The sequence below is a fragment of the Populus alba genome, chromosome 16 (genome assembly GCF_005239225.2).
Source record: "Populus alba chromosome 16, ASM523922v2, whole genome shotgun sequence".
NCBI lineage: Eukaryota > Viridiplantae > Streptophyta > Magnoliopsida > Malpighiales > Salicaceae > Populus > Populus alba.
Window position 1 is genome coordinate 14,759,493 of NC_133299.1, and position 22,035 is coordinate 14,781,527.

Below are 22,035 nucleotides of genomic sequence, written 5' to 3' on the forward strand. Positions count from 1 at the left end.
GTAAGACATAGTGTTTATTTTCACTTTTTGTTCTCTATGTAGACGAGAGATGGTGATACATTTCTATCTAAATTTATCAATACATAAAAAGTTGAATCATTTAAAATTGCTTAGCATGTGAGCACTAGTGAAGCCGATCACATTGGACTCCTAATGAGTATGGGATCTAAAGCTTATGAATTGATAATATCTTGACAAATTTGTTTAAGTGTGGTGGCCGCTTTCTTGCCTCGGAGGCCAAACAAAGTATAAACTTTAAGATTAGAACATTTGAATAAACAATAGTGACATGCCATTTTGAAATGCACTTCGAACTGTTGTTCAGGTGCCACCAACAAAATAATTGGATTAATCTTTTTAGTTGTCTTGAATAATTAAGAATTGCAAGCCATAGCTAGGGCATTGAAGTAAATCTATTTTACGCTAGTGATGCTGTGGTCCAATGCTATTCATGATTGTTGTGACAAGCTGTGCTTCGAGGTCAATTGGCTTGCAAAGTCACTAGGTCCCACACCCAACTAAGCCTTTTCATTTCTTGCCTCACAACCACCTTGGAACACACATTCATTTACCTCTTCTGTTATAAATTAGTGGACACCGCGTCCTGAAAATTGCAGATAGGTGTCCCAAATTCACCATTTTAAGAAAACTCCACTCCGCCTCTCCCACCCCCTCTCTTTCTCACTCATTTTCTTATGTGAGAGAGGAGGTAGCTAGGTTGAGCTTCTAGCTGAGCTGTATCAGCGATGTGAAGAGAAGGTGTGTGTGAGCAAGATGGAGAAGCAGGGCACGTGCATTACTAACTCATGCACACAGAGTGAGAGAGACATTTCTTGCTCGAGTTATGACTCTTACCTCCTATAGATTTTGTTGGCCTCAGTGAGTTAGTTCTTCATGTGCCTGTCTTCCCCATCATGATCACTACCGCACCTATATTATTAGCTCGTCTGGGCACTTCATATAGGACCGAGAAACTCCTCTTCAGGGACGGAATTCATGCATGTAGGTGAGTCATCTTTAAACCCATGTTAGGTAATTAGCATAATTCTTGTTCTGTGTTTTTGTGGAGAGAGGTTATGGCTCCATAGGCATTGCATACCTAACCATTTCTCCTTTTGTTCTCTTGTGGTCAAAACACTATGCGTAAAAAGCACTCCTCGTATATATCATATGTTTAACGAAGATACACATACAAACAAAAAGAAAATAAGTGGGTGTATAATTAAATATAATATTTGTGAAGATCAAGAAAAACAATTCTTTGAATGTGAGAATAAAGATCAGGAAAAGATCTATCCTCTACGTCTTGTTTTATTGGATATATTGTCATATTGCGAGTTGAAAGTCAGTGAGCGATATATTTCTTCAAAATCGTCATGGTGGATAAAGATAAGCTTTGACTCAATTATTAGTATCATGATCAGAGTTGATTCAAGCTTATTATGATGCCGACAGTTGATTTCCATATCCAGCTGTGAAGAAGTTTGAGCTATCCATCGACAGAGGTAACTCTACAATCAGGATTGATGTTATTTCACAGCCAAAAAATAAAATAAAATAAAATAAAAAATAGATCACAAAAGTATCTGGCACTATCAGCAATTAAGTTAATCCCATGTTTTAAAAGTTATAATTTGTTCCTAATCTATTCTTCTCAATTTTTTTTTCTAGCAACATTTATTCTCTGTATCTTCTCACTTTGCTAGCTCAGTTGTCTTGATCCATGTTATTTACAAGGGATAAAAAATAATAATAATAAGAGCAGTAGGACCAATTAATGGGCCTATATTAGTCTTATGACTGCAAAAATGTCTTTACAAGCCCTTATTGTCAAATTTTCTCCCGAATTTCGTGATGATATTGGTCTTTGAATGCTCTCTTGTTGCGAAACCAACATTTGGGAAAACTAAAAACGAGAAATAATATATCCTATATTTTAGAAGCAAAAATGTCTTTATAAGCCATGCCATCCACTATTATTGCTTAATTTTGTATTGAAATTTTTTTTTTTGTATAATTATAGTGATTTAGAGCAGACAACTTTATGTCATAGACAATAGTTTTTGCTTAATAATTAGTTAATAATATTGTTTTGATATTTTTTAAAAAAATTATTTTTTTCCATGTTTAGAAGAATTAGGGTTTTCTTAATCCATTAGTTATATGACAGAGCAGCTTATCCTTGACTAACAAAACCATTGAATTTGAGGTTTTCTTTTCCAAAGGCTCCACACATTTTTCGTTCGGTCTAATCATTGAATTGACATATTTATTATCTGTTTTTGTTCTATATCACACACGTAAATGCTGATAGGCTTCGTACCTCTCTTTTGTAAATTTTGGAAAAAAAAAAAAAAAAAAAGTCAAGAAAAAAGGCTCGTTGAATTTGAGCCCAAAGTGGTGAAGGAAAAAAAAAACGAGTTAATTACTAGCAAGTTCAACCTAAACTTCCAATGTATTATTGTTTACGAACAGTAGAACCAATCAATGAGCCTTCTTAGTCCCATAATTTGAGTGTTTATGATTATAATTATAATCTTTTATTTCTTATGAAATAACATCTCACCTATTTCTCTCCTTCTGTCTAATAAATCCGGCAAGGAAAACATTTATAATAATTATCTTTCATTGGATTCTATAATTGAATGTAAAAATCATAAATCAATCAATCAAGTAGATTTTTTCTTTACGTGCACTTCTCATAATGTTTCAAAATCTAATATGAAGGTTTTTTTTAGTACTGAGATAAAGAATGAATCGTAGATGATAAAAGATTTGATACTTAGAAAACATATTTTTTTTCATGGGATTAATAAAATCTGTAACTTTTAATAAGGGATTGTAATAAATAAAAAAATATTTTTTTTAATTCCAAGAACAAAAGTGTTTGTTTTTAATTGTGTATAATAAATACTTTGAAAATAAATATAAGTGCTTAGAGAATATAAAACAAATATGAATTATTTACCTAGATGGTTCACAAGGTATATAAATAGTCTATGAACTTTGTCATGTTGCTTGAATAAAGGTGTTGGAATGTCATCTCCTCTTATTAATATTAATAACATAAATATTTTTTACACAATATTAATGAGAGATATATATTTCTTACACAATGTTAATATTGATGGAAATACAATAGGATATTATAAGACTTTTATGTATCCAAAAATGCAGAGAGGTGATCATTATTGACTTTTAATATTTTATTGACATAAGAATAAAAAAACAAATCTTCATGACCTAAGATGGGGCTTAAAAAAATTATCAACACCATATGTATTTGGAGTTGGAAAAATTCCAAGCACAATGGTGTTGTGTCTAATATTTCTCCAGACTTACATGCACTTGAGCTCAATATGTAATTGAACTAAAGGATATTGGGTCTAACATTTTGTCAAACCCACATGTAATTGGGCTCAACATCTAGTTAAATCCAAATGTGTTAAGTCTGGTATTTTGTCAAATGCACATAGACTTAAGCTTCGCACATAATTGAACCGAAAATGTTGAGTCTGGTATTTTTCTAGACCCACATGTATTTTGGTTTAGGTATGCCCGATTAATATCTTATCTCTAACTTTTTTAATCATGGATTTTTAAACAAATATATGTAATGCCTGATACATCAACTTTATATTGATGGATGTGGAATTAAATAATAATAATGTTATGATCTTTTTTTTTTAAATATTTATTTAATGTTTGGAAGGATTAGTGTTGTCTTATTCCATTATTTTATGAACACAATTGTATAACGATAAAAACAAATCATCCTTGGTTATTAAAGTGATTAAATAAAAGGCTTTTGTTCCAAATACTTAACATATTTACCCTTCAGTCTACATGTATTATTATATGTTTTTATTCTATATCATATATACAAAAATGGTGATAGGGGTTCGTACCTCTTTTTGGTAATCCAAACAAAATAAAAAAAGAGTTAAGAAAAAGGGCTTGTTGAATTAGAACCCAAAGTGGTGAAGAAAAAAAAAAGAGATGTTAATTAGAAGAAAAACCAACCTCAAGTAAAATATTATTATTTATCCATCTCATGAATAATTTTAAATAATAAAAACTTTATTTATTTATAATTGACCTTTGTAATTTAGCAAAAATAATTAAATTAGTCTATAAGAAAAGAAAATCCATTTAGTTTAATTTTCTCCATGCATTTAATTTTGTAATTATTTTTTATTTTAATAAATAGAAAGGTAAAAAACATTAGATTGGATGGAAAGTTGATGAGAAAAGAAAGCTTTTTTTTTTTTCTTTCAAAAACATACATTTAAATTAAGCATGGTTAAATGATTATTTAATTATTGTTGATCCTACAAGGAGTAATTAGTTTTTTATATAAACTATAAGGACTAAATTATATTTAACTCTAAAAATTTAGGGTAAATTTTAGTATGCTTTAGATGGTGTCTCAAATTCATCTCAAAAGTTTGGTTTGTATAATTCAATCTCTTGGTTGTGATAATAAGTAGTTTCAGCTTCCCTCAATTTATTTTGTCCATTTCTGTTTGTGGTAACAAGGGATCATAAATTTAAATTTTATTCTTAAAATTTAAAAAATATTCTCATTATCATCTAAAAAATATTATAAACTAAATAAATAATTGAATTAAGATAAAAAATCAATAAAAAAATTGTTTTTTCAGAAAAAAAAAAATGATATCTAAAACTTGAGCTAATAATTAGTTGTTTCTCAAGTAATCTCCATACCCTACCAACTTCAATTTTCATTCACTGATAACAATATCATCCTTTTTTCTTAATTTGTCAATACTAAATGTTAAATGAAAATAAAGATTTAAATGAATCTACGTCTATTTTGTTTTGTTTTCTTTCAGTATATTTTGAGTTATATCGAGGTATAATTTCATCATAAATCCTAGGAGAAAAAAAATAAAATTCACACATATTTTCTAGTATAAAATTGAGGCATTCCTACGAGGAGAAATTAAAATTTACTCTTAAAATTTATTCCACGGAATTTCAATGGTGTGCATGCCATGATGCTTTCTGTTTTCTAGAAAATATGAAGTGGGCCGGGGTGTTGTCTTCCATGATGCTTCCAGCTGAGACTTCATATACAGAAAAGTAGAGAAACAGTACAGTATGAATAATGGGAAAAAAGGTGGTGTCTCTTCTCCACCGAGTCTTGCCGGAAATCATGTGATCGCAGATATACAGGCAAGTAGCCTGGCAACTAAAAGACGTGAGATTTCTTGCTGATCATCAGTTTTCTTCTTTATCTCTGCTCCTTCCATTAACAGGTAGTGGGTGTCTATCAATGTTGCTCTCAGTCTTCACCAATATAAAACCGATTAGAGATGAGTGGAGCAAAGCCATCGAGGCCTGAGTTCCCAAGAAAAGTGGTGTCTTATTATCATGGATATGTAGCATTTTGGTGCCACCATCCAGGGGACAGTGCAAGATAGCAACGGCCACCGCAGATATTGCCTCTAATCCATCCAATTTAGCTCTTTTTTTCCCCTCTCAACCACGTTTGAAAGACAGCGAAATGCCGTTCACAGCATCTTGCCTTCTTATCAAGTTTTTAGAGTGATCGAGATTGCAAGCAACCTTAGAAAATGATGGCTTTTACATGTAAATCTTTCGTTTTCTTCAAGTTGCTTGAGTTATCTTCTTTCCCTCCTTGTTAATGATGGATTTTTATATCTAAAGCAACTCTTTCATTTTATTTTTTGCTGCATATATTACCGTTTTATATTATTTAGAAAGAAAGCTCGGCTACCATACATGGCAGCATTATCATGCTTAAAATATTAATTTGGTCTCTCGGATCGGATTTGAAATGGATCTAATATGAATTTACTCAGTTTTTCCTCACAACGGATAGAAAATTTGGGAACCGTGTATCCGACTAAAGACAGGCTTCAAGCTTTGGAGGCCTGGCTTCACCTTGGTGAAAACAGAAAAAATTGACAATTATGTAATCGTAGCAAGAACACTTGCTCAACGTGGATCAGATTCAAGAAATTAAAATAAGCTTTTTAAGTATATTCCAGCATTTACATGGATATTTATCCGGTGGCTGGATGAACTTCCGTTGAGAGATTACAGAGTGCTAGGGTGGATTCGATCTCTTGGATGGATATATCACCATCATTGAAGGTAGCATTGGTAGCAGTGGAAATAGTTATTAACTAGATTTTTTACTTAGCTATTCAGGTTGAATTAATTTCTTTAAAAAAATATATATATTCAGTTTTGTTAGCACATTTTTAAAAAGAAAAAAAATAAATGAGGTAGAAATTCATCCAATAAAACCTGATTAACTTAACAAATTCAAAGATAGTATGAAATAACCAGGAAAAAAGAAGAAGCATAGTTCGACTAAAAATATTTCAAGACAACATATTTTTAAAAAAATATTGAGATAGCAATATATTAAATTAACTCAAATCAATTCAGATTAACATTTAAAATCCACAACATAATTTATCAAACCGTAATAACCTCATAGAAAATAAATCAAAAAACATATTAAATGTCAATTCTCAATCAACTCAATATTCAAAATTAAAAAAAAAAAAACAAAAAACAAAACTCGAGTAAATCTAGATTAATCTGCAAGCCTTGATCATGTGATTGAGATAAACCAATAAAAAATAAATCAAAACAAATTAAAAAGTTTAATTTTCAATTAATTCAATATTAAAAAATAAAATTAAAAAAAAATCAATTAAAAAAAAAAGATCCAAGTCAATATAGTTTAACCTGTCAAACTCTTAACTTGAATCATGCGATTGTAATAATATCATATAAAACAAACTAATCATGAAACTTAATTTTCAATAAACCTAAATAATAAAGGATGAAATTGAAAAAAAAAATTATTAAAAAAAAACTAGAGCCCATCTAATTAACCCAAAAAAGTCATGAATTCAAATAATAAGATTAAAATAATCTTAAAAAAAACAAACCAAAATAAATATAAAGCTTAATATCAATAAATAGAAGAATAAAATTAAAATTAAAATTAAAAAACATATTGCTCCAATAAACAGTAATTCGTGAATAGAGGAATAGAGATTTCCCCTACTCAATTAGTTCTCATTAATAATACTAGTTGTTATTATTATTACTTTGTTTAAAATCTCATTCTTATGTATTCTCATTTCTTGATCAAACACCTACGCAACAAGAAAACAAAAAATCATTCTCGTTTCCAGTATTCTTTCATTATCACCAAGCGACACCTCAAATTCCTCAATACATAAAGGACGCTAATTTGCTAACTTTACATATTCTTAAGAATCATCATTTCTTAAATCTCTCTCTCTCTCTCTCTCTCTCTCTCTCACACACACACACACACACACACCCATCATCCACCTTCTACTCCAAACAAAAAAAGAAAAGAAAAGAAAAGGTTGATAGAAACACCATTTGTGCTGTGTTGCATCTTTCAGAAATGGACATCGAGCTTTCGCCCATTGACGGAGAGGTCCTTATAACGCCTACAGTCCATTTCAAGAAAGGCAATCCAGAATTGACACATAACGCTCATAGGCACTCCAACGATTTCACCAAGAAAGTAGAAAGTGAATCAACTATTTTTATTTTTAATTTATTCATGGCGGTGGCTTGCATGTACCTCTCCAACCGGAGATGAAAGCTACTGAACTGCTAAACTATTCTTTGCCAAATACATAAATGGAGTTTAAACTTGAGACCCTGCTTTGTGGATCAATGCTTCTCTACCAGCTCATGAGGGAAGTCTTTCTTGCTTGAAATTTATAGTCTGAGCCACAGAAGATCTTGATGGCATGAGTGGAAAACAGAGGGGGCAATAGGGAAGTCTTTCTTCTTCTTCTTCTTCTAGAGTAAATAATTTTAATAAATTTGGTTAACTATCTGTAAACAAAAACACTATCGATATCCATTCATAATATAGTCAAATAAATTGTTTCAACACGATACTAAAAGCCTATTTGATCCCTGATGTGATGAATTGATGTATTATTGGTAAAATCACTTAAATTAAAATTATCGTTTGAAGATATAGCTTAAATTAAACAATTTATTTAATAAATTAAAACATTTTCTTTTAAAAAAATAATGAATTACTTTAAAAAATTGTTTTCTTTGAAAAACATACAAATATCATAAAAAAGCAGAAGCAAAAATAAAAATAAAACAATAATCAAAATATTACTTAGTGTTTTTAGTAAATAGAACTACTAAGTAATTTAATTAAGATGAGATCAATACGAGCTAAGATCTAATATACTTAATATAAACTAATTGATATTGGTTAATTTTAAAACATTTAAGGTTATTAACTATGTAATTGAATATTAGTTAATTATCATGTATAAAACAAAAACAATTAAAGTTATTTAATTTAAAGATATTTAAAGTTATCTTTGATTTTTAAATAAAATAAGCAGCCATTCATCTCAAAAAAATCACTTCCCGCACTTTTTAAAATTAAAGCTATTACACCTTTAAACTATTTTTATAAAAATCACATTTCACTCTCAAAAATCAATGCTCTTATAAAAAATTAGAGTTTCTGATATAATGGCAAAATTGTAATTATAAAGTGTCATTATATATACTGTATAGATATAACATGTATGTGTTTCGGATCGGGTATGGTTTATAAAATATATATTTCTGGATTTTATCCAAATACTAACCAAAACCAATTTTTGCCAAAAAAAAAAAAAAAAACCTGCCTTGTACCATTGCCATCTCTAACTACACCACTATAATTCGAAACACAGAATAATGGCTTTCTATGAGATTGAGTGTACTGGTAAAGCTAACATGAAATATGATAATTTTGTTGCTGACAGTATTTCAGGTGCCAGATTACTAGATTGTCCTTGATCACTGTTCATCTACTACAATGCAACTCTACAAGCTTGGAAAGAAATGGAGCAAATTTTCGTTTCATTTAGACTCTTCCCTGCAACTATGGCAGACTTGCAAGAGATTTGTGAACAATAAACAGATGGTAGAGATGACAGAGTCTGACCCCAGTTGCTTGATATGTTCTTCTATCTTGGAGATCCTCTAATCAAATTCTAGTGCGATGACAGTACAAGAGTTTTGGCCACTTTCAGAAAAAATGGAAAAGCAGCCGTTGTAGGGTTATAGACTTGTTTAAATTCACAATATTTGATGAAGAGAGTACACAAGGAGTGGACGCTGGAAGGATCTATATAGTCTATAATCCAAATGAAAATTCAATCAATGAAAACCAGGAGTTTGGCATGCATTCACTATCCAGATTCAGCAAGTAAATTTAATAATAACAAATGCCTTGTAAACCAAAACCATAAAAGACTTAGATTTGATCATGCAAAATACCCCAATGAAGAATATTGCAGGCACTGGGTGCTGGTTTACCAATTACTCTAGCAAATCATTCGCAGGCCTGCCGTTGGAAACGATGACATGTAAAGAAATGAGATAATAACAAAAGCACGCATCCATAATTGTGTCATTTCATCACCATTAATCAAATCATGGCGTTAATTCCATGGAAAAGAGGATTAGAAAGACGCATTTCAAAAGAAACAGCCTTTTTGGTTTCTAGGATGAACTCATACCTTGGTCTGATCAACCTTGTAGATCGGAAAGGATCCCACTTTTAAGGCTACAATTTCTATTGTAAACGAGTGTTGATGAAGTGTGGCATTGCACAAATTCTGGAGCTAAAAAAGTTGTACAGGTAAAAGAAGCTGATCCAACCAAAAACTGTTGATCCAAACCAGTTGGAACTATTCCAATTTTTAGAATCATGACATGATACAAATAACAAAAAGTCACGTACTGAGTTACCGCCAACAGCTCTCTGCTAAGCTTCTGAGCAACTCAACTCAAGCATTTTGTTGGAGTTATATATTCTATCTATTAAAAGTTATTGTCTCCAATAATTCACCTTAAAGACAAATGTACACGGTGGTGCTGCAAGGGATGAATCAAAAGAAATCAACGAACACATTGTGAGAACAGACCATAGGGTTGAATTTGAAAATTAATAATCAACATTAGTGAAAAAATAGAAAACAAAACACAAAGTATAGAAGCAAGCTGTTGCTTGTTTTAAAGTAGTTGGCCAATCAATGCCAGTGACTCAAGTACTTAGGTTCCATTCAGAACAGTGAAGTTATCGAGAAAAAAAAGGCAAAACAGACTTGGCCAGAACACACCACAATAGTATGAACATACCCATCTTATGCAATGAACACATAAATTGAGAGAATACCTGGAGTTGGATGTTATTCCTTTAACATTTGGTGCATTTCTTGTAATTTCTAAAACCAGGCAAGGGCCAGGAAAGCATACTGGGTAGGCATGATTTTGTGTTCAGAACAGACTAGTTGCATGTTCCCCCACTGAAGGAGACAATGCCTCATTGGTGCTCAAAATACAGATGCCTCCATCCACTACACCAACTTAGCTTCTAAATAGAAACAATGAAGTTGCAACTTGATGCTTCAATCCATACCATGTCATTTGTATTTTTAATTTGTTTGAGAATTCATAATCAGCTAGCTAGTTGAAAGTTATTAGCATCGCGGCACTCCACTGAGGCAACATTACTGAAAATTCAACAAATACAAACTTTATTCTTGGATCCACCGCCCAAGAAGATAAACTCTCCTTAGCCTCAAAATTTTATTCATGAGTTCATCACTGACTTCAACCATTTCTGGGGGAAACAACAGTTCAAGAGGTTTAATCACTCAACAGCAACATTCTCAATGCTTAACTAAATTCGAATAGTGTCTACCATCAACAGCAACATTCTCACAACTTAACTGAGTTTGAATTGTGTCTACCAAACTAAACAATGTAGTCTCTATAAAACCAAGTTTGAATCCAGAGTCAAGGAGAAGCGCTTTCCAATCTCTAACACCCGGAGACATTCTTACTAACCATTTTCTCAAGCAATTCAAGTGTTTTACAACTGAGGTCTCTATGGCATAAACCACAAATTATCTCATCAAATGTGAAACTCTGAGTGCATAAACCCTTATCCAAGCTTAATTTTATCTTATTTCATCTGATTCACAACATGCAAAGCATCCAAACCCATTTTTCCTTTCACTAAAAACCTAATAACATTACTATAATCCACCATTCCAGGACAAAATCCTAACTTTCTCAATTCCTCTAAAAACGCCAAAACCTCGAATTTGGTTGCTTCTTTCTGTTCACAAATACATGACAATAACATAGAACATATCTCTGCATTTACAATAAACCCACCATTCACCATACAACTCAAGATCTCAATAGCAAAACCCGCCCTTCTAATCCTACAGAGAGCAGCAATAAATACCTGAAAAGTCGATTCTTCCATTCGTGTATTCATAACTTGACTGCTCAACAAAATTTCAGGCACCAAGTTTAGACCTTTACTGCTTCTACAAAGAACTGGCATCAAAGTATTGAGTGAGTAAACAGAAGGAACACATCTAAACTTTGGAATTCTACAGAACAACTCAATTGCTTCTTGTTTTTTATCAGTAATTCCATAAAATTCTATAAGATAATCAAAAATAGATTCAGGTGGTTCAAAGTTTTCAACTTTTTCAAGATGTCAAGAACTGAAGAAATGTGATGGAATTTGAGAGGTTTAAAAGAGGTTTTGATAATAAAGTCATAGACTTTAGGGGTTGGTTCAACATTATAGATGCTAAAGGAGTAATTAAGAGAAGAAGGAAGATGGGATTTACAGGGATTTTCTAGCAATGGTGGTATTGTAGCTGACTGTTTAAGAGATTGCATGGCCTGGTGTTGGTTGAAAGCTCTTTGCCATCTTGCCTTGAAAGGTGTGTATGGTCATTTCCTGTGTTTTCTTCGGAAGAAACTAGTACTCATTTTAGAAGTGTATCTGCCATTCTTATTGGGATTCTGAAAGAAGATCATCAGTTTGGGAGATGTGGTTACAGATTTTTTGTTTATGGTATGGTATGGTCACTTCATATTTGTTGAAGTACTTCAGTTCAGTCAGATTCGAGGCTGCTTTCTCGGTGGAAAATCCATTACAGCAAGGTGAAAGAAGGAAATGGGCCATGACACATAGCCCGGTTCATTTCCACGAAAAAAGTCTGGAGGTTGGTTAAAACTATATTTTATTTTAATTATATTTTAAAAACATTGATTAATATATATATATATATATATATATATATATAATTTTACATCAATCCCATTAAAAACATTTTCTTGAAACTTTAATCATAAAAATATATGACTAAATGACCCAATTTATCCGCTACTTTGAATTAACAGTAGACCCGATAATGGAGTTGTGCTTTAATGTTTAAGTAGTATTTAAGAGTGGGGTAGTGGTTATTTTTTAAGTGTTTTTTATTTAGAAATATATTAAAATAATATTTTTTTTATTTTTAAAAAAATATTTTTGATATTAATATATCAAAATAATTTTAAAAATAAAAAAAATTAAATAAAAAAAATTCAAATTTTAATAAAACATTGTTTCAAACATACCAAATATGGACCTGTTTGAGATTGTAATAGCGGTTCAAAGAGTTTTTTCGCTTGGAAATGCATCGATTTTTTTTTTAATTTTTAAAAATTATTTTTGAGATTAACATATCAAAATAATCTAAAAACATAAAAAACAATAATTTTTAATATAAAAATTTTAAATTTTAAATACAGTTTCAATTGTTTTTTTCAAATAAATACTATTGGAATTGATAGAATGACTAAAAATCAAATTCATCATGTGGTTATAATTTCGATTTGAGCTTAGGATTTTTTTCTTTTATGATATTTTGGTATGGTTTGAAATTTAAACTTTCTTCATCTTATTTCTTATTTTAAATCAAACAATTCAATTTAGATCAAAAACATTCAAATGAACTAAAAAGCAAACCAAATTCATTAAGCACTATTCTCTAGTCATGAGATAAGAAAAACCTAATAAAAAACAAACCGAAAAAAAAATATAAAGTCTAATCATCAATCAAACACAATATTAAATGATAAAATTAAAAAAAAAAAATTGAATCAATTAGGTTAACCTGCTTAATCCATGAACCAGGTCATGAGATGTGGACAATCCAATAAAAAAACACTCAATGTTAAAGGACTTGTGACCCGAATCATGAGATTGAGATAACTTCTTATATAAAAAAATAAAAATAGCTTGATTTAACCTAGATTAAAATGTGAAAACTCACGACTCTAATTATAAGACCAAGATATTACTATGAAAAGTAAGTCAAAATAGATTATAAAGCTTAATTTTTAATCTCATAAAAAGAAAAGCAGGGAAAAAGTTTGAAGATCAATTTCTAATAAATCAAATAAGAATACGATAACTCCATAGAAGATAAAATTAAAAGAAAAGTTGGAGCTCAATTTCTAGCAAATAAAATGTTTAAGGATGAAAATTAAGAAAAAAATAATTAAAAAAAGGTAAAAAAAACTCGATACAAACCCACTTGGATCAAGATGCAAAATCTCAAACCTAGTCGTGACACGAGGGTAACCACGTCTGAAAGCAAACTGAATAAAATCATGAAGCTCAATTATTGAACAGTCCAATATTGAAGGACGAAAATGAAAAATATTTAATTAAAAAAACAATAAAAATAAATATAAGTCAACTCAGATGAACTCGTTAACCCTGTGATTAGGGGCACAAGATCAAGATAACCCAATAGAAAGAGAAAAAAACAAGCATACACTAGTGAATCTCCTAAACTTAGTCTAATATCTAAGTCTCACAACTTATGAAATAATTTGCTGAGGTTCAATTGAGAAGCTTAATTCCCAACTAATTTAATTTTAAATGATGAAATCATGAAAAAAAAAATATCAATTTAAAAAACTTGCCAAAGCAAAAAAGATAGCAGTAAAAAGAATACGGATCAAATTTGATAGGAAAAAAAAAACCCAACGAGGATGAAACTATACAAAAATCTAAAAAATAATCTCAAACAAAACAAATAGCAATCAAAAGAATATGAACTAAATTTGAAAGAATAAAAATAAAAGGGGGTGGAATTAAAAAAAAACAATTGTTATTTCATAGATTATTCAAAATAAAAAATAGTAATCAAACTAACATGGACCAAATGTGAAAGGAAAATAAAATTGAAGGGGATGATCTAAAAGTTTAAATGGTGTAGCATGGAATTTGAGGAGAATAGCGAGAAGAATAAAAAAAACGGTGATCAACACTAAATCAGGAGAGTGTTAGGCGCACGCACCGTCCCATCACGAAGGGGTTGTTAAGACCTTTCAAATGTAACCATAACCAATAGTGTTTGGTGACCTAACAAACTCGCACATACTGCATGAATGACGTAGGGGTAGTATGCTCAATGGCTCGTGTTACTCACATGCTAACAAGTTTTTTAATAATATTTATTGTATGGTAAAATATAATAATGCCCTTGAGTAACTTTCACATTAGCAATAAAATCAATATAAAATGACAAAAAAACCTTTGTGAAAGAGTTATATTGATTTTGTCTTTCCGGAAAACAAAATAATTTTACTATTTAAAAAAAGTAAAAGACCATAATGCCCTTAATTGAAAGACATTCTATTTTTTTATTTTAGGGTTAAATTAGTAATTTCTCTATACAAAGATAAAATAAAATTACTAACCCAACCTTGCACAAATTGTTAAAGACAATTACATCACAATGAAAATATTTTCTTGCCCCCAATGCCTATTTTAAAGGTTTTTTGGGCTATGGGCAATTTTATCAAATTACTATTCTAATGAATAGTGATATGGGGTATAGTAAAACATTTTTTTTAAATTTAATTTAATGAGATATTGATATGTATATGCTTGAAACCTCTAATGAAGTGTCTTTGGTATTGTAGTGCAAGATGTTTTTCAATTGAAAATACATAAAAGAAAATAATGTATTTTTTTTTATTTTTTTTTATATATATTTGATATCATCACATCAAAATAATCCAAAAACACCTTAAAAACATTAATTTAACGCCTTTTCAAGCAAAAAATAATTTGTAAAGTAAGTTATAATGCAATAACAAATATTTTCTTCTAACCCTTATGTTTTTATTTGTAAAAAAATACATAATATCAAGAAAAACCAAAAAATAAAAAATATAGTTGAAATCTTATACTTAGATGAACGACATTTAGACTTAAAATAAATAAAATACTAAATGAAGAAAATAAAAAAAAATCAATTAAAGAATCAAGTGAAAAGAAAATCAATGTAATAAATATAATTTAACAAACATATCTAGTTAATTATAATTTAAAAAAGAAAAATAAAAAATTGGTAGACTTCTAGGTATTCTCATGTGACCACAAAGATGCCTCGTAGAAAAAGTAGTTTGGACATTACAGAAAAAACCTAATTCAAAGTAAAAGTGTCTTAGTTAATTTCATAGGTATTAAACCCATTTAGAGGTTGACTTAAAGAAGCCAGGTCCCAGATTATACAGGTCGATTCGGATCAACATGAAAAAATAGAAAAAAAAATACATATGGATATAGGCTATAAGAAAATATAAAACATGAAATGCAATATAGTTATTGCATATCCAAAAGTTAAGAAATAATCCATATAAATATAGACTATATATAGTTATTTCATATCAAAAAATTAAAAAACAGTTCAAGAGTATTGTTTTACAGCGCCCCCAAAGATTCAAACATTTTTATGGTTAGCTGTGCAAAATAGATTATGTACAAGATCCTTTCTTTTTAGCCTACGAGTACTTCTAGTTGATCAATCTTGTAGTTCTTTTGTGTGGATAATCAAAGAAACTTCAGACCATTTGTTAATTTAATGCAAGTTTATTTGGAATTTTTTGTTAAAATTCATTTCTTTGTTGGGGTATCTCTTTACATGTCCTGAAAACTTTCAATGAGCTATTTTTTCAAAGGCATACAATGAGCAAGTGCAAATTTAAAAGGAAAACATGGAAGGTGTTAGGAGTATTTGGCTAACTAGGAATAATTTGGTTTTCAAGGAAATTTAACTAGATTATAAAGCGTGTTTTACTTTAACATTGCATTGATTGTTGGTCTAGTTGTATTGATTACCAAAAGTTCAGATAGTATCCAGAGTTGGACGAACAACAATAGTTAGTGGATAGGAGTTCTACATATTGACAATATTTAGATTCTTAGTGGCTGACCATTTGTATTGATTACCAGAAGTTCAGACAGTATCCAGAGTTGGACGAACAACAATAATTAGTGGATAGGAGTTCTACATATTGACAATATTTAGATTCTTAGTGGCTGACCATTTAACAATTACTTGAGTATTTTTTATTTTTTTTTTTTCAACTTTTACATTGTTTTTAGCAATCTTTATGTTCTTTAACAATAACTTCTTGTTGTTCTACTTTGGCCATCCTCTAAATGGCTATTTTAATATATTCCTCGATTATCAAAAAATAACCTGGGTTTTGGGTTGACTCAGCGGGTCATCTAGATTTGACCAAGCCAATTGTATCTTTAGGTTTTTTGTGGTTTAAGACTAGGCCAAAATCCTGGGTCGTCGAGGACTTATATTAATCTATCAGGTTGGGTCAAGTTTCATAATTATATTTAATTTGATGTTTTAATTTTAATAAAAGAACTGATTTAAGACTAAGGATGCATTTAGCATTAGATTATATATATAAAACGTTAAAGGGATGATATTTAAAGAAGAAGTTTTAAGGTTGTAAAAAGTCTTAAGAATTAAATTGTTGAAGATGTTCGGTGATAGTTAAGAAAACTATGGATTATAATGAGAACCCACTTCGTAATTTAGATTTATAAAAAATACTAATGAGTCTCTCACTTTAAAATGGATAAATTAAAAATTAAGAATACAATAATAAATGATGAAAGATGGTCTCATGCTTAGATAAATAATAATAAAAAAGTGAGATCCCTATTGCATTTAATTGGAGGGTAAGTTTTACCTCCAATCACAATTTAATATTTCTAATCAATTCATAGTTTTCTTGTTTAGAATTTATCGTAAACACTTAAGAAAACATCACCATATAAAATAAAAATTATTTGTTGTATTTATTTAATATTCTTTATTTTTATTTGAATATTTAACTTTTTTTTTTTTTTACACAACTGAAAAATAAATGATCAAGTCTAATAAAAGTATTAAGATTAAGCTTATCTAGCATTTTCCCGTAAACTATATTATAAAACATTTTTGTTATAGAGAAAATATATAAAACTTTTAATGCATTGTATAACCAGCAATTTCAATAAATTTATAGCATTGAAATGGTAAAGTGTAACAGTTATGATACACTGACCATAACAATAAATTAAGTTAAGGAGTTTATCATTTTCTATCAAAATTAACGCACTAAATAGAAAAATCACAGCAAGACCCAATTTGGGTAAAAAGAAAAAAGGGATATATATATTCATCAATACTTAGAAAACTTTTTTTTGTATATTTAGGAAGGAACAGCACCTGTTACCAGCTGTGATACAAATATATTTTGTTGTCAATCCCTCCCTATAAGACCTTGTCCACCACATTTATATATAGGCATCCATAAGTATATATCTCCTAATTTACACACTCTATAAATATAAAATACCACACGATTCACCATACTGCTTATACCACCTTGTTTGAGTGCATGATCATGGCTACCGGGCAACATCCCGAGCCAGCTCCAGGGGAAATGGCAGCTAATGCGGCACTTGAGAGCCCAGTGATGGTGATAGGGCAAGAGTTCGTGACGCAGCACCCCGTAGACCTAGAAATGATGCAGAAAACATTCAGTCTTGGAATGAATGATTGTAAGGTTACTGATGAAGATGGAAATCTCATTTTCCAAGTCAGAAGCAAGATCGCAACAGTTCGTGATATACGATATTTACAAGACGCATATGGTAACATTCTTGTTTCTCTTAAACATAAGGTAGGCTTGTTTGTTCTCTCGATCGGTTCTGCTATTTGATTTTTAGATTGTTTGTTGTTTTTGGGTGCTGAAATACACACACACACTGGGACTAAAACATAAATTAAAAAAGAGAGAAAATTTGGCTATATAAAGTATTTAAAATTAAAAAAATTGATTAAGACTTGGTATAATGAAATTATTAAGAAAATAATAGTCAATTAGGTGTTGGATTCTAATATGCATGCAGACATATGCACATTTAAAAAAAAAAATTAATTTTGAAATCTAATTAATACTCAACAAAGTATCTAAAATGTAAACAAAAGATTGAATGTTCATGTAACTAAAATATTTAATTAGTTTTATTAGTAATTAGAAATTATTATTAATAATTCGAATGCCATTCTTAATACAAAAATCCGTGTATCTTGCATAGAGACACTCTTTAAATCTAACTAATCAAAAGATTGAGAATTCGATAAACATTTTCTCGTAAATATTTTTAGGAATTTATTTAAAATAATAATGTACCAACACACACTTATGATGACTTTATTAACTAAAACCCCCTTTTAGATAGGTTATGTGGTCATGATAGTTTGTGTGAAAGAATTATTTTAATATAATAATTTAAAATAATAAGTGAAGTTTTAAAATATAATTTATATTATTTATTTAATAATTTGTATCCAAAGTCGTTTGAAAAAACTTATGAATATGGCATGTATATTCGAAGATCAATACCCATATATGTTGTAGAATAGTGTTTTTTTCTTTAATTGTTTTTTAAAAAATACCATATAATCTCGATAAATTAATATCCTCAAATAAATAATATTCTTTTACATGCATCAATTTTAAATTTAAATAATATTTTAATTAAATAATTTCTTGATTGTAATTTTTTTTATGGCCACAAGGGCATTAGTTTATAAAACATTATTTGTACAAAAAATATATAGTACATGAGTAAAGATATTTAGGGTATAAAATACTCCAAACTTAATTGGAGTTTTTTTTACATGTTTCTTTCTATTGCATCATCTGAAAATATTATGAATTTGTTCTTTTAGAATCTCTGTTAAAATATTATTAGTCACACTGTTGAATAATATGGTAAAGAAAACAAAAAAAAACAGGAATATAAATAAAAAAGAAAGCAAACAACATGGTATAGTATAGAAGTTTAATTAGGGATCCTCTCACACAAATCTATAATTAAACATAAATATTATTATAGCTAAATAAATAACTGATACTTTTTAAATTAAGCCTCTCTCGAGCTATTTAATGAATGCTTACAGCATTATTAAACTTGATTCAATTAATTTAATTTGAGTTTTATATTGAATTAAATAAAAATTGATTATTTAAATTCTAAATGAAACTTGTTTTGATTTTTAAAAAAATCAATAAAGACATTGTTGTTAATATTTTTTTTAAAAATAAATCTTAAATAAAATCATTTTGATTTAATTTGAATTAACTTAAACTGGTTAACTTTATAAGTTCATAAACTAGGTTAAGTTTTATAATTACATGCTAAATCTTCGGCATTCTACATAGGATGCGGGGTTTTCTCGTTCAATATTCTTTGTTTCCATTAATGTTATTGATAATTTCATTTACTATCCATATTAGGGGATTAATTATGCATTTCGTCTTATATTTCTAGCTAATGACTGCACATGGAAGGTGGGAGGTTTTCAGAGGAGAAAGCATAGAGCAGAAAGATTTACTTTTCTCAGTCAAGCAGTCATCACTATTCCAATTAGTTTCGAGCAAGTTACATGTATTCCTCCCTTCTAACACGACAGAAAGCGTTCCTGATTTTAGGATCGAGGGAGCTTTTATCGATAGTTCATGCACTATATATCTTGGAAATTCCAACACCATTGTTGCACAAGTAAGCTCGAAACCTGTTTTTATTTTGGAGCACTCAAGTGCTTTAATAATTATTCTTGAAATTCTTTAATAATAATTCTTATATTATTAGTCGACATGTAAACTGGTTGAATATTTATATCAATAAAAAAAATAAATTAAAAAAATATATTCTTGAAATGCTTTTCCCCACCCTCTCTTGTCAGAATGAGATAGGAAGATGTATTCGAAAATACTTCTAATGTGTTGCTTATTAAATTCAGATGCATCAGCAACACAATCTCAAATCCACGATAAGGTGGAAAGACGATTTTCAAGTAACGGTGAGCCCAAATGTTGATTATGCTTTTATAATAGTTCTTGTGGTAATTCTTGATGCGACCGAGGATAATGATGACAAAACTTAAATTCAAATTTCATTTTACATCAATTTTCTTATACAGGATGATGATAAGATGTTTTTGTTAATTTATTGCTCTAGAAACATTGATATATATGATTTTTTTTATTAGATGTTCTTTTAGGCGTGTCTTTCAATATTCTCGACTTAATTGATAATTTGAAATAAAGTTTTTGATATATAAAGCTATTTCAAAAAAAAAAAAAAAAAATTCTTAATCACTATAAACCATGTTATATATTAGCTAGCCATTTCTATATTACAAGAGAGTGGGTAAAAGTATAGTTTTGAAACCCGGGCCAGCTCGGCGGGCCAGCCAGGGACCCGGTCGATCAGGGGCTGAAACCGGACCGAGTTGAAGAAAAAATAGAAAAAATCATGAACCGGTTTGACTCGGCTGACTTGGCGGGTTGACCCGATAACCTGACAAAATCTGGTTGCACTCTATTAACTTTTTTATATACTAAAATGACGTCGTTTTAATTTTTTTTAATAGGGATTGACCTGGACGACCCAGTGACCCGATCAAAACCTGAAACTTAGACCAGGTTGAGTTTAAAAATTATGGGTAAAAAAGAAAAAAGTAAAAGAAAATATTCTTATTCCTATATGGAAGTGATAAAATCACGTTTAATTGATTGATTTGATTCCAAAATAATATTTCAATATATATATAGACACACACACAAAACATCAAAATAGTTTTAAAATTCTCAACTATAAAAATTAGAAGTACATATTGTTTATTTTTATTATTTTCAATTTAAGCAAGATAAGTTTTTTTTTCTATTTCAAAAAATTATATCTAATAAACATATTTAATTAATTTTTACTAAAAAATATATCATGAATAAATAAAAATGCTACAGATGGAAAAGTAGTTCATACAAACTTTGAGTTCCTGTCCGTACTTTCAAAACACAATCAATTAAGTATTTTTGTTAATACTTGTTAGTGGCATGGTTTTTTAAGTATATGTTTTGCATAAATAGATGTGGACTTTAGTCGGACACGTCATTAATTTTTTTTTTTTAAAGTTGTTATCTATAAAATAAATTTCAGTCTTGATTAGCATGTTAAAGTACTTTGAAGAAAGCTTCGTTTGTAACTTGACTAAAATTATATTTGTTAACCATTACGTTATTTCTTTCATATTTTATTAGAATTTGAACTAAGTATAAAATCTAATATTGCCAAGTTAGTAAAAAATTAATGAAAATTATATGTATTTAATATTTTTATTAAATTTAAATTGTCAAATGAACATAATTCAAAATATGTTAAAAAAGTGAAAAAGGCTTGCTATATTTTCTTACAACGTAATCCACGTCAACTTCAAATAAATATGGGATTAAATAGAAATATATATTGGGAATATATTTTAATTAAATAAATTATAGGTAAATAAAAAATTAATCTAAAACAATCCGTAGTTTTTCTACTAAAAAAACCCTTGATTTTTTTAGATATAATTCTTGATTTATGATGGCTAATTAAAGATTGATAATAATAAGAATTAATTCTTATTTAAGAGAAAAGTCAAAGCATAAAAAAGAGAAGAAAAACACTAAAAATAAAGTGAGAAATAATGTGTAAAATCTGAAAAATTCAAGTTAGAAATTCTTCCTTCACCCCCTCCCCTTATAGTAAATTTTAAAAGTTAAAAAGATCAAGAAACTCATAATCGGTATTATAGAAAGCTTTAAATAAAAAAATATAAAGTTAAAGATGCTGGTATGATGAAACTCATGGTCAGTAAATTTCTAGATTTCAAGATGGTTTATTCAAGAAACGTAATAAAACAAGATCAAAAGTTTTAGCTAATCTTACATGATATACATGTT

At 29.2% G+C, this 22,035-nt stretch overlaps 1 protein-coding gene and 2 long non-coding RNA genes across 3 annotated transcripts; 2 read left to right on the forward strand and 1 right to left on the reverse strand.

The window, feature by feature from the left end:
* Positions 1-485: 485 nt before the first annotated feature.
* Positions 486-5,710, forward strand: LOC118056114 (uncharacterized). Its single transcript, XR_004688760.2, has 2 exons — positions 486-1,505; positions 5,040-5,710. It is a non-coding gene; the product is annotated as an uncharacterized lncRNA (long non-coding RNA).
* Positions 5,711-7,587: 1,877 nt separating this feature from the next.
* LOC118056160 (uncharacterized) lies at positions 7,588-12,034 on the reverse strand. Its single transcript, XR_012168153.1, has 2 exons — positions 11,733-12,034; positions 7,588-11,430 (listed from the first exon to the last, which is right to left on the reverse strand). It is a non-coding gene; the product is annotated as an uncharacterized lncRNA (long non-coding RNA).
* A 5,612-nt stretch (positions 12,035-17,646) lies between these two features.
* LOC118056161 (protein LURP-one-related 10) lies at positions 17,647-20,198 on the forward strand. The gene is made up of 3 exons (XM_035068283.1): positions 17,647-17,925; positions 19,583-19,813; positions 20,055-20,198. Exons 1-3 carry the CDS (start codon positions 17,647-17,649, stop codon positions 20,196-20,198), a joined length of 654 nt encoding a protein of 217 aa, XP_034924174.1.
* Positions 20,199-22,035: the final 1,837 nt, after the last annotated feature.

Excerpts from the sequence above, each read along its gene's own strand:
- LOC118056161 (XM_035068283.1), top strand. The coding sequence starts at position 17,647 with ATGGCTACCGGGCAACATCCCGAGCCAGCTCCAGGGGAAATGGCAGCT. Across the intron at positions 17,926-19,582 it reads TTGTTTCTCTTAAACATAAG|CTAATGACTGCACATGGAAG; the intron begins GTAGGCTTGTTT and ends TTATATTTCTAG. Across the intron at positions 19,814-20,054 it reads CCAACACCATTGTTGCACAA|ATGCATCAGCAACACAATCT; the intron begins GTAAGCTCGAAA and ends TATTAAATTCAG.